This window comes from Lacerta agilis, chromosome 9 (genome assembly GCF_009819535.1).
Source record: "Lacerta agilis isolate rLacAgi1 chromosome 9, rLacAgi1.pri, whole genome shotgun sequence".
In the NCBI taxonomy this organism is placed as follows: Eukaryota; Metazoa; Chordata; class Lepidosauria; order Squamata; family Lacertidae; genus Lacerta; species Lacerta agilis.
In genome coordinates, this window is record NC_046320.1 from 12,252,621 (window position 1) to 12,265,029 (window position 12,409).

A 12,409-nucleotide genomic window follows, 5' to 3' on the forward strand; every position below is an offset into this window, starting at 1 on the left:
ATTCACTGTGTAGAATCACTACAACTGGGCCAAACATAGGAGGAACAACCACATACCAGTAGTCTCATGTGGCTAGCTTACCACTAGGAAGTACATTTTTTGCTCTAAATAAATAAACTTGGCTTAGATTTTAACACTTGCTGGATCCAGGGATTAGAGAGGTTTGGGTCCCACAAAATCATAACAATATTGTGTTATTGTGTTTTAATGTATTTTTAATCATTGTTAGAAGCCACCCAGAGTGGCAGGGGAAACGCAGCCAGATGGGCGGGGTACAAATAAATTATTATTATTATTATTATTATTATTATTATTATTATTATTATTAATCTGGAGCTGCACTCAGAACTACAGCTCTCCACCTGTAGAGGATCCATTCTCTCCATTCCGTATTAAACTATATATTTTTGCCATATGTATATAGTCAGACTAAACCACTTATTATGTAAACAAGAACAAACAAATAGGTGATTGTGTTACCACATTCCATCCAACAAGCACAGCAGCAATGAATGACCACTCTAGAGAAAATACTGCACTTTTCTATGTAACTATATGCTAACCTTAACCTTGTCATACATGAGGATACATTGGTTTCACAATGACGGAATCAGAACGCAGAATAAATCTGTAGAATAAAAGGCAAACATAAATTTGGGGTACTTTTCATCTTAAAAACTAAGCCGTAGCAGCTGTTTTAAAAAAAATACTACAGTAATACTGCTATCACACTTTAATTGTAATTTTAATTCATTAATTCCTTGCAATTCTGTAACAAGTTCTAGCTGCTAATTTAGCAAATGACGCCATTAAAGTATTGGATGTTCTCACAGCCTGCTGTAACCCATCCTGGGATCTTTGGATGAAAGGTGCATACAAATTTAATTGATTGATTGATTGATTATACTAATAATAATCCCCCGGTTCTGCTCTGTGGTGAAGCTACCTTCTGTGACATTCTGTCTGAGTACTAACAGAGATCAAAGCTCTGCTGTTGCTTCAGCAACAGTCAGACTTAGACCAAGGACTCAAACTACATTGGTAGAGAAAAAGCACTTTATATGCGTTATAACACTGTGACACCAGGTGGCGCTGGAGATGCTCGTCTTTCGCCAACCTGATTTCCCTTAACGAAGTTTAGAACGTGTTTTCCTGAAATGCTTTTTTGATGGGTCTAGATCCAGCCCAATCCAGATATAAGAGCAGCAGTTGTATTTCAACTGCAAACTCTGCCTTCACACCACTCCAGCCATCACTTAATCCTACACTGGCCACGCTAAAGCTTCTGAAATGGGTTCTTCTGAGTCCTAGGGTAGCAGCGCTTACACTATGGAGTGTTCTGACAACAATAAAATTTATTTTTACACAGGCAAGCAGGTTGTGTGCACGAACTGATCACACACATTTGCTTCACAAAACTACCCCCAACTGTGTGGACTAACTTCTAAAGCCTTGGAAGAAAAGATCTGAGAAATCCCATTCCCAGAATCCGACTAGTGTTCGTACAATGAGGGATAAGCCTAGGGCAATTCAAAGATTGTGTGCTTTATCTTGTACAAGGTACTACTGTCAGGAAAGGCAAATTCAGAGGGGAGGCAAGTTCAAAAAGTTGCAGAAATGCAAACATACTGCAATGACACATACTGCAATTGTGGCGTTATTACTGTTAGCTTCTGAATTACTCCAGAAACAAGCATGATTAGAATGTAGAGGTAAAAAAGAAAAGCCAGATTCCACTACCTTTCAGTCTATATAACATACTTATACCGCTACGATTCATTAAATAAATAAATAAATCTCTGAATGTTGTAGGAAAGAATTTACGAACATTTCAAATTGCTCATTTTCAGTTTGGAGAGAAATCTGATTCTAGTTAGAGTGGCCCAACTGAGATCAATAAACTCCCATTGATTAAGCGTATAAAATACGGTAATGTTGAAAATACAAGTACAGAATTGCTAGGGAGGAAAGTCCTGCAATCCTGAGCGAAATAAACAAAACAATGTCACTGCCTTGACCAAATTAAGAATGTGTTGTTCACCACAAGCTTATTACTGCAGGTTAGAGGGTGAAAGAGGAGAACGCAAAATATGGTCTGAAGCTCTACATTAAAAAAAAAACTAAGGTCATGGCCACTGGTCCCATCACCTCCTGGCAAATACAAGGGGAAGAAATGGAGGCAGTGAGAGATTTTACTTTTTTGGGCTCCATGATCCCTGCAGTGGGTGACAGAAGTCATGAAATTAAAAGATGCCTGCTTCTTGGGAGAAAAGCAATGACAAACCTAGTCAGCATCTTAAAAAGCAGAGACATCCCCTTGCTGACAAAGGTCTATATAGTTAAAGCTATGGTTTTCCCAGTAGTGATGTATAGAAGTAAGAGCTGGACTATAAAGAGGACTGATCGCCGAAGAATTGATGCTTTTGAATTATGGTGCTGGGGGAGACTCTTGAGAGTCCCATGGACTGCAAGAAGATCAAACCTATCCATTCTGAAGGAAATCAGCCCTGAGTGCTCACTGGAAGGGCAGATCCTGAAGTTGAGGCTCCAATACTTTGGCTACCTCATGTGAAGAGAAGACTCCCTGGAAAAGACCCTGATGTTGGGAAAGATGGAGGGCACAAGGAGAAGGGGACGACAGAGGACGAGATGGTTGGACAGTGTTCTCGAGGCTACCAACATGAGTCTGACCAAACTGCGGGAGGCAGTGGAAGACAAGAGTGCCTGGCGTGCTCTGGTCCATGGGTTCACGAAGAGTTGGACATGCCTAAACGACTAAACAACAACAATAACAAATCCTATCAGAAAGACAGCTGTAAAAGATGCTGACCAATGAGAAAGAAGAAAATATGGACTGCCAAGATTACACACACACACACACACACACACACCCAACCCAGTCAGATTTTTCATGAGCAACAGCAAACTTGTCATCCCTTCAAATGGGGACAAAGGGCAGGACCAATGGCAAGGCTCAGTATAAGGGAGATTCCTAAATTAAAGCACTTGTGGGGGGTTTTTTTAGTTCAGGGGAAATGTTACTAATGGGTTTATAAAATCTGGAACTGTGGATGGCGAAAGATTTCCCCTCTATCCCAAACTTAACTATAGCAGGAGGAAATGTGTGAGCCTGTCTAGCATTTAGCAGCTCATCTAGTAACTACTGATATGCAAATGAAGAGGAGGAATCCTGTACCTGGTAGGTAGAAGCTTTTCGTTTTTTATCAGTGGCTGCAGCCTGTGTTTCCATGTGACTTCTGGGGAGAGGGGGTTCTCTCTTCCTTCCAGTGTGGAAATGCAAGCTAGTAGGCTTTTAAGCAGCCTAGTAAAACAACTGCAGGCTGGCAGTTCTTGTGAGCTTATTCACAATACAAGAAGAATGAATCCCCCCCCCCCCTGGATTGGAGAATTAACATTCTCATTTGTTGATCTATGTTAAGTCATTAATTTGCTACTCTCCCGTATGGAATAATTCTTGATGTACCGTATTTTTCCATGTATAAGACTAGGTTTCTCCCCTAAAAAATGTCAAAAATTAGGGGGCGTCTTACACATGGGGCCATTTCCCCCCATTTTCTTAAAACTGAGTCCCCCAAAACAGGGGCGTCTTATACATGGGTGCGTCTTATAGACTGAAAAATACGGTGGCTTGAACATAAAAACTAATGGCAACGAAACGATGTGAAAGCAAAATGGTGGATTGAAGCCAGAGGATGCCGCTTTATGCCAGATCAGACCATCTAGGCCAGTATTGTGGCAGCAGATCTCCACTATTTCAGATGGGATTACTCCCAGCCTTACTTTGAGATGCAGGAGACTGAAGCTTGGATTTTTCAAATGCAAAGCATGCGGTCTACCACTGAACCATGCCCTTTCCCCACAAGCTAGTCACATTCAGTGACAAATGAGCAACCCTGTGGAGAGCATTCCACAGATGTGGTGGTATCACATAGAAGATGCTCTCCTGGTCGCCACCCACCTCCCTCCAGACGGCAAGGACGCCCAGAGGAGAGATGCAAAGATTGCATTAGTGCACAAGTGTGCCCATAATTGGTAGCAAGTTCAGCATTTCCTCTATCAAGGTCCAACGTCCTGTTAGCACAAACTGCAAGTCTCCTGTGAAGCCTGCATAGCAGACCTTTGTAAAATTCCTACACAGTGGTACCTCGGAAGTCGAACGGAATCCGTTCCAGAAGTCCATTCAAACTTCCAACACGTTCGTGAACCAAGGCACAGCTTCTGATTGGCTGCAGAAAGCTCTTGCAGCCAATCAGAAGCCACTGAAGCCCCGTTGGAAATTCGGGTTCCAAAGAACGTTTACAAACCGGAATAGTCACTTCCGGATTTGCGGCGTTCGGGAGCCAAAACGTTTGAGTTGCAAGGCGTTCGTCAACCAAGGTACGACTGTATAGATAAAATACTTATTCTTCTTCAATTTATATCAAGTACAGGCAAGACCCAACTCACATGCATTCGAGTCACACACAATTGTGCACTCATGAGCTGTTTTCAGTGCCAAAACGGGGCAGGGGTGCAAAGGGCTGACACACACGCCTGTCGGAAACAGAGTGCCAGCATAAACAGGGATTCCTCTGTACAGTATACCTGCAACTTATGTGCATTTAACTTGCACACATTCAGCTTTACGTGCTTGGTAAAAATATATAAATATTATGGGGGCAGAAACGGGGCTGGTGTCTGGGGAAAAAGAATTTGCCAGTCCTATCCACCACTGCACCCAATGTGTTTTGACTATACATGATTTGATCTTTAGGCATGATTCTCAGAACATAACCCTCATGCTAGTTGTGGGCTTACTGCAATGTCAATGTCCAAATTATTTAGCTAAATGAATCACAAAGATTAAAAACCCAAATACTTCATTTGCTGTATTCTACCCCCAGTCCTGTTGATTCCAACTGATCTTATTTTCAGGTGTTTGGGTCAGGGTCTACAAAACTTTGTAGGACAGGTTCCCAGAATTCTACGCTCACCATTACAAATGGTAGCCTTAGTGCTACAAAACACACTTTGGTGTGGAGGAATCCTTGAAGACAATGAAGAGCAGAGGCACTACTTGTCAGGGGACAAGGCACGAATAAATGGGCCCCAGTGAACTTTCCACGCTTCTGCCACAAGAGCGCCATACTTAGCTAAAACAGATGGCTAAAACTTCATTCTTAATGCAATTCTTTACTTCTATACAGTGTTCAAAGCACTTCACAAATGCCATCTTTTTTTCCTTGTAACAAACCTATACAGCTCAGTTGGTTAGCTCACTTGAGTGTGGTGCTGTGAACGCCAAGGTTGCAGGCTTGATTCCCCTAAGGGACAGCTGCATATTCTTGCATTGCAGGGGGTGGACTAGTTGACCCTCAGGGTCCCTTCCAACTCTATGGTTCTATGATTCTAATGACATCAGTTATTATCCACATGTAGCAGTGGAGCGGGTGGGATGAGAGAATAATGGCCTGCTAAAGATAATCTTGTAAGTACTTAGCAGAACCTGGGGATTCTCCAGTTCCACACCTCAGGCTCTTAGTGTAGGCAGAAAGCTACACCAGCTCTTGACCCAGCAGTTAATATTTTGGAATTGCTAATCACCATGACAATCTGTTGCTGAAGCTCTTCACATTTTTCATTTTTAGGCGTATATGTTTTAAGAGTATATACTCTGTGTGTTTGTGTGTGTGTAAAGGTAAAGGTAAAGGTGCCCCTGACCATTAGGTCCAGTTGCGGACAACTCTGGGGTTGCAGCGCTCATCTCGTTCTATAGGCCGAGGGAGCCTGCGTTTGTCTGCAGACAGCTTCCGGTTCATGTGGCCAGCATGACTAAGCCACTTCTGGCGAACCAGAGCAGCGCATGGAAACGCCGTTTACCTTCCCACTTGAGCAGCACCTATTTATCTACTTGCACTTGACGTGGTTTCAAACTGCTAGGTGGGCAGGAGCTGGGACCGAGCAACGGGAGCTCACCCCTTCGCGGAGATTCGAACCACCAACCTTCTGATTGGTGAGCCCTAGGCTCTGTGGTTTAGACCACAGCACCACCTGTTGTGTGTGTAGATAAATGTAAATGTAAATATAAATATACTGGTAACTACTCTTAGATACACAGTACATCTATATAATATTTCAAACAGAATGTTTTCTTTTCCAGAAGTGAAATTGGCTACAGCTCACTCCTGAGTGACTATTTTGTGGCAAACCTGGGTTTGTTGCCTCCATCAAGAGAACATGTCACGACCTGAATGTACATGGCAGTCCAGAAGTCAGGAACAGGGTATATACCATGGGGGAAGAAGCTTATGACCATTGTTTGGCACATCAGTTATGTGGCAAGCCATGTTGTCACACACTAAAAGGAAAGGTATGAAGTATCATTGGCCAAATTTCGTTCCACTTTATTCGCCAGTAGCGAAACCCAAAGTAAAAAGACACAGGGGTTCATATTTACCTAAAAGCTTTGTTTCCAGTCACAGAAGTATGCATGCTGGCCCTTGCTATTTGATATTTGATAAAGACACTTTATCATTATTTAACATAAAAACCAGCATTAAGAGCATGTTCCAGGGTGGAGGCTGAATTTCAGCCAGGGCTCTGTCAGTTGCTGAAATGACTTGTCTTTCTGAGAAATTCACCAAAGTTAAATCCCAGGAGAGAATTCCCATTATAAAATGAATGTGCAGGTACTCTTTTTTTAGAAGACAAACATTTATCTTGCCATACAAAATACAACGAGTTCTCTAACCAAATTTACTGCTGGCATCAGATCAGATACTGATAAAAACTCCTGTATTTTATTTACAAGGCACTGTATCCTGAATTCTTTAGCATGGAGGAAACAGTTGCTGCGTGTTTCTTAAAGAGTCACTGCTAGATGCAAAATTTAAATGACTCTCCAGAATGTTTTCATTGCATCCACACATTTAAAATGTACTGTATATTCTGGCGTATAAGACTACTTTTTAATCCAGGAAAATCTTCTCAAAAGTCGGGGGTCGTCTTATATGCTGGGTGGAGAATCTGCGGTCGAGTATATCACAAACTCTCTATTTTAAGTGGAAAAGTTGGGGGTTGTCTTATACGCCCAGTCATCTTATACACCAGAAAATACGGTAGCATTGCAATATGAAGTTGCTCCAACAGAACAGACATGAGTCCACTTCCACATGACCTGGGCAGTATCTCCTACGTTCTTCAGTTTAACCAATATGATCTTGAATATACATTTATGGGGGGGGGGGAGAGAATGTCGTGTTGGGTTTTTTCTTTGTTTCTTTATAGTTGCATGCACATGGGAATGGATGTAGTGGTAAACCTCAAATCCCACAAAGAGGAAGGGCAAAGTTTAAGAAGTCTGTGAAAATCAGAATAAACTATTTGTTGTAAATACAAAGTGGCACACCTGTGCACACAGCAAACAAATTAAGCCAGCCACAGTCTTAGTTCGAATCAATTCTCATGAATCAAATTACAGGGAAATGTCTTCCTACAAGTCCTATTAAACAAGAAGAAGGAGAAGAAGATTCACCCAGCATAAGAAAGGGTAGGTCTACTCAAGCAAACTTGCTACGATCATGGAAAACTGCAGCAGCCAAAATTGATTTTAATTCCCCCAAATCACAAACTATAGTTTAAAAACCCAAGAGGTGGAGCAGAGAGTCTGCTATCCTGTGTAGAACACCCCAGAGAAATTCCAAAACTACTTTTGCTCCCCTTGAAATTTGTCAGAGCGACTGCCTCAAAATCACATCAGAATTTAACTTCAGGAGAAAAATTGAGAGGCAATTTCATTAAAAAAAAAAATTCAAGGAACACTGACAAACAGCATCCTAAAGCAAGTCACCTTCTCAAAGCATTCGTTCTTGCAAGCTTCCAGCAATCCAATAACTATTAACTAGACTGCAGGAGCAACAACCAGAGTCAAAACGGAATACACAACCTCAGTTTAAAACATAAAGGGCAGGCATGGGGTGATCCAAACAGTAATGTTATTAGTGCTTGGAACTCTATAGCTGCCTACCAATTCACCAATCATAAAACAGGTCACATCTTGTTAACTGGATCCCATTCATTCAGTCTATAGCTGCAGTGGACAATTAAGGAGCACGCTTCTTTTACAACAACCTTGGGATCCCTTGAAAAGTTATGCTATTATAACCACCAGCCGAACTCACAAAATACGCCAAAATTATTCAGTAACATTGTCGACATTTTCACTTCCAAAAGTCTGAGTTCTCTGAAGTGTTCTGTTCCCCAGCTGAGCCCATTCAAAGAAACCACTTGAGGAAAACAAAAAAGTAACTGTGCGTAGTTCGAGGCACACAGGGAAGAAATGAAGCCCTCCTGCTAGATTTATCACCCCACACATCCTTCACGTAAAAAAACCCCGGAATTATGACTTCTTTGAATCATTTGATTAAGACAAGCAGCTTTAGCTTTAGATGAAAGGCAAACCTACTGTTTCTATTCTTTTCAGTGAAGAGATTTTCGACTCAGCTATGCATCACTCAAGTCAAACACACATACACGCGCACACACACACACACATGCTGTGGTACAAAACCAGCAGATTCTGCATTACAAAGCAAGACAAACATTGGATACAGCTTCTGTTTCCCTTTGTGGGGTTAAATGCTGGACTGTTTATTCCTCCCCTTAACAGAATAATAGAAACCTCATTCATTGATGCATACCCTCCAACATTTCTCCAGTCAAAATAGGGATGTCACATTCCATAATGATAATTTTACTATTTGCACCCCACACTCTGGGGAGCTTCCAACACATATAAATACATAATAAAACATTACACTTTAAAAAAAAAAAATCTTCCCTGTACAGGATTCCTTCAGGTAGCTCCATACCCTCCAACATTTCTCCAATGGAAACAGGGACATCCTAAGGAAAAGCAGGAAGTTCCCTGGATCAAATCAGAAACCAGGATGGCTTCTCTAAATCAGGGACGTCCCTGGAAAATAGGGACACTTGGAAAGGTCTGTTGATATTGCTGCGTGCATTTGTTATAGGCAATAAGTTTGTCCAATTCCAGCCCTCTTTTACTGCCTTCATAGGCTCCGTGCTGATAACCGGAGTGGGAGAAACAAAATAGGAAATTCTTTCCAGTAGCACCTTAGAGACCAACTGAGTTTGTTCTTGGTATGAGCTTTCGTGTGCATGCACACTTCTTCAGATACACTGAAACAGAAGTCACCAGATCCTTAAATATAGTGAGGGAGTGGGGAGGGGTATTACTTGGGAGAAGTACAGGTAACATCCATCGCCGCCGAAACGTGGTTTGTTTGTTTTTAAACACGCGCACGCACACACACACATTCCTCCAATGCACGCAACACCTGGAGAACGCTGCGATTGCAAATGCCAAAAAAAAGAGAGAGAGAAAGAGGTCAGGTACCTGGCCCAAACCTGCGCACGCTTGCACAGAAGGGGCATTTGGAACCGAACCGTCTCATGGGCTGCATTGCATGCATATCTCTCCCCCCCCCCAAAACCCGTGCAGCCTGCGCTTTTTTTACGCGGGCGAAGAGTTGCGCCGCAATGAAGAAGGGCGACGAGTGCCCGGGATGCTCCTCTTCCGTCGGCAGCATCTCGCGAGCGGCCCGGGGGAAACGGGGAGCCCCCCTCGGGCGCGCCGAGTTCCCGAGCCGGAGGAGGAGGAGGAGGACTCACCTCGGTGCGAGTCTGCAGCCTCTTGTTCATCTCATAGATCCGGTACTCGGGCTGCACCATGTACGGCGTGTGCCTCCGGTAGAAGGGGCCGAAGGGCGAAGAATAGAAGGGGTCGTGCGGCGCCGCGCTCGACATCTTGGCGAGGCTCAGGGCGCGCGGGAGGCGGCAGCCGACAGCCGCGCCGAGCACATGGGCTGCGCGGGGCGGGCTGCTGCTGCTGCTGCTGCTGCTGCTCCCCGCGCGGAGTCGTCGGCGGCGGCGGCGGGGAGGGAGCGCGAGCGAGGCCGGCGGGGAGGAGGAGAAGGCGAGGCGGGCGAAGGCGAGGCGGGCAGCCCGGCGAGGGACCGGCGGCGGGGAGCGAGGCTGGCGCGAGGCTGGCGGGGAGCTTGTTTTTCAAGGCGCCGTCGGCGGAGAAGGGGTCATTTCCTGTCCGCCTCCTCCTGCGAAAACAACGCGGGGTTTCCCCCCCCCCCTCCTCCCTCTCTCTTTTTTCTCCTCAGGGTGACACAAAAGGAGGTTTCCTGTGAGGAACTGGGCTGGGTGGGGGGCACCAAGGTCGGCGCTTCCCCGGCTCCCTCACCCAGCCGAGTCGGTAACAACACCACACAAACACACATACACACACAGCACAGTACAATCGCGCCCCAAGCAGAAACGTGCCTCGACGAGAGATTCATCCTGCCCCTTCAAAGTTTGTTGGCTTGTTCCATGATTTGCGCGCCCAGGCGCAGCAGTCCCTCGGGGAGACAGAGCTAAGGAAAACGCAGGACAGCATCTTCTGTGGGGATTAAAAAAATGGACACAACTTTGTTTAAATTTCACACGTAGGAAACCTTGGCATAGGCACTGGGTCAGTCAGGAACTGGACACTGCAAAACGCGCGTTTACGCTGCTGGCTCCCTTGATCCCCCACAGCTGAGGGGAGGACTATGACCCACAACTGTGCGCTTGTGGCCAGAGACTCTCCTCCAGTGACAGGTGGGTAGCCGTGTTGGTCTGCCATAGTCGAAACAAAACAGAAAATTCTTTCCAGTAGCACCTTAGAGACCAACTGAGTTTGTTCTTGGTATGAGCTTTCGTGTGCATGCACATGTGTGCATGCACACGAAAGCTCATACCAAGAACAAACTCAGTTGGTCTCTAAGGTGCTACTTCTTAAGTGTGCATGCACACGAAAGCTCATACCAAGAACAAACCCAGTTGGTCTCTAAGGTGCTACTTCTTAAGTGTGCATGCACACGAAAGCTCATACCAAGAACAAACCCAGTTGGTCTCTAAGGTGCTACTTCTTAAGTGTGCATGCACACGAAAGCTCATACCAAGAACAAACTCAGTTGGTCTCTAAGGTGCTACTGGAAAGAATTTTCTTTTTTCTCCTCCAGTGGCGTAGCAAGGACAGGTGGTACCCGGTGTGGAAAATTTCTTGTCACCCCCCCCCCCACACACACACATTGAAATCTAGTTGGACTCCCAACACACTGCGATCTACTCACAGTATAAAAATACTGGCTGTGATCTGCCCATTGTCATTGCCAGGAGTTGTTGAGCTTTTTTTAAGGGAAGGACTGACCAAAAGTTGTTGAGCTTTTTGGGGTAGGCAGGAGGTGGGCAGACTGCATGCTGAATGTCACCCCCCAGGAGATGACACCTGGGGTGTGCCACACCCACCTTGCTCCACCCCTGCTCCCCTCAAGACCCCTTTGATGGGGAACCCAGATATCGCAGAAGGGACGAGTCGCCACACCAACCCCTCACTGAATATGGGGCTAAAGGATTCCGCCCAAGGCCTAAAACTGCCAAGGTTGTGACAATTGTTACGGGGAGGGCAAAAAATGAGGAGCAGGAGAAATCCCTTCCTGGTTCTGAAAGACAGCAACCATCGCCCATGAGCCTAGAAAGGAAAAGGTGAGCCTAAAAGAAAAGATACAAGTTCAGGGAGGCGATGGGGGGTGATGCTCTGGGGCAGACTGCACAGCTTGATAACAGTGCAAGTCCCCTTTTATTCTTTAGGAGTGGACTGGAGTGAAGACAGCTCACTCACTCCCGGTCCACTCCCTTTGCCCCGCCCCCCAGGCCACCGTGGATAGGCCAGTTTAAAAACGGGTTTTGGCGGGAACCCAGACTGCAAACCCGGTGAGTGGATATGATCTTCTCCAGCCCCCCAGGATTTGTGTGTGTGTGTGTGTGTGTGTGTGTGCACGGGCGTAGCGAGCCGCTTGGCTGCCGGGGGTCACGACGCATGCACACAGAGCGACACCTCCGCCCGGGCCAGCGAGGAGGGGCGTCACACTTGTGGTTGGCTCTCGCGGAGCTCTTTGTGTATAGATGTACACAGATTGCACACTCATTGAATGCAACGTGCAAAATGTATACTGTAATAAAACCAGGACAGTGCAATAATAGCAATTGTTGTTGTTGTTCAGTCGTACAGTTGTGTCCGACTCTTCGTGACCCCATGGAACAGAGCACGTCAGGCACGCCTATCTTTCACTGCCTCCCGCAACTGCCATGGCCAAACTCATGCTAGTCACTGTCCAACCATCTCATCCTCTGTCGCCCCCTTCTCCTTGTGCCTTCCATCTTTCCCAACATCAGGGTCTTTTCCAGGGAGTCTTCTCTTCTCATGAGGTGGCCAAAGTACTGGAGCCTCAACTTCAGGATCTGTCCTTCCAGTGAGCACTCAGGACTGATTTCCTTCAGAATGAATAAGTTTGAT

At 45.3% G+C, this 12,409-nt stretch overlaps 1 protein-coding gene across 1 annotated transcript in view; it reads right to left on the minus strand.

Moving 5' to 3' along the window:
• The window catches only part of LDB2 (LIM domain binding 2), a 202,601-nt gene extending 192,751 nt beyond the window's left edge, over nt 1–9,850 (minus strand). Inside the window, 1 exon segment of the mRNA XM_033160279.1 lies at nt 9,694–9,850. Within this exon segment, the coding sequence (XP_033016170.1) occupies nt 9,694–9,828 (135 nt within the window). The 5' untranslated portion in view covers nt 9,829–9,850.
• Between the last annotated feature and the right edge of the window lie 2,559 nt (nt 9,851–12,409).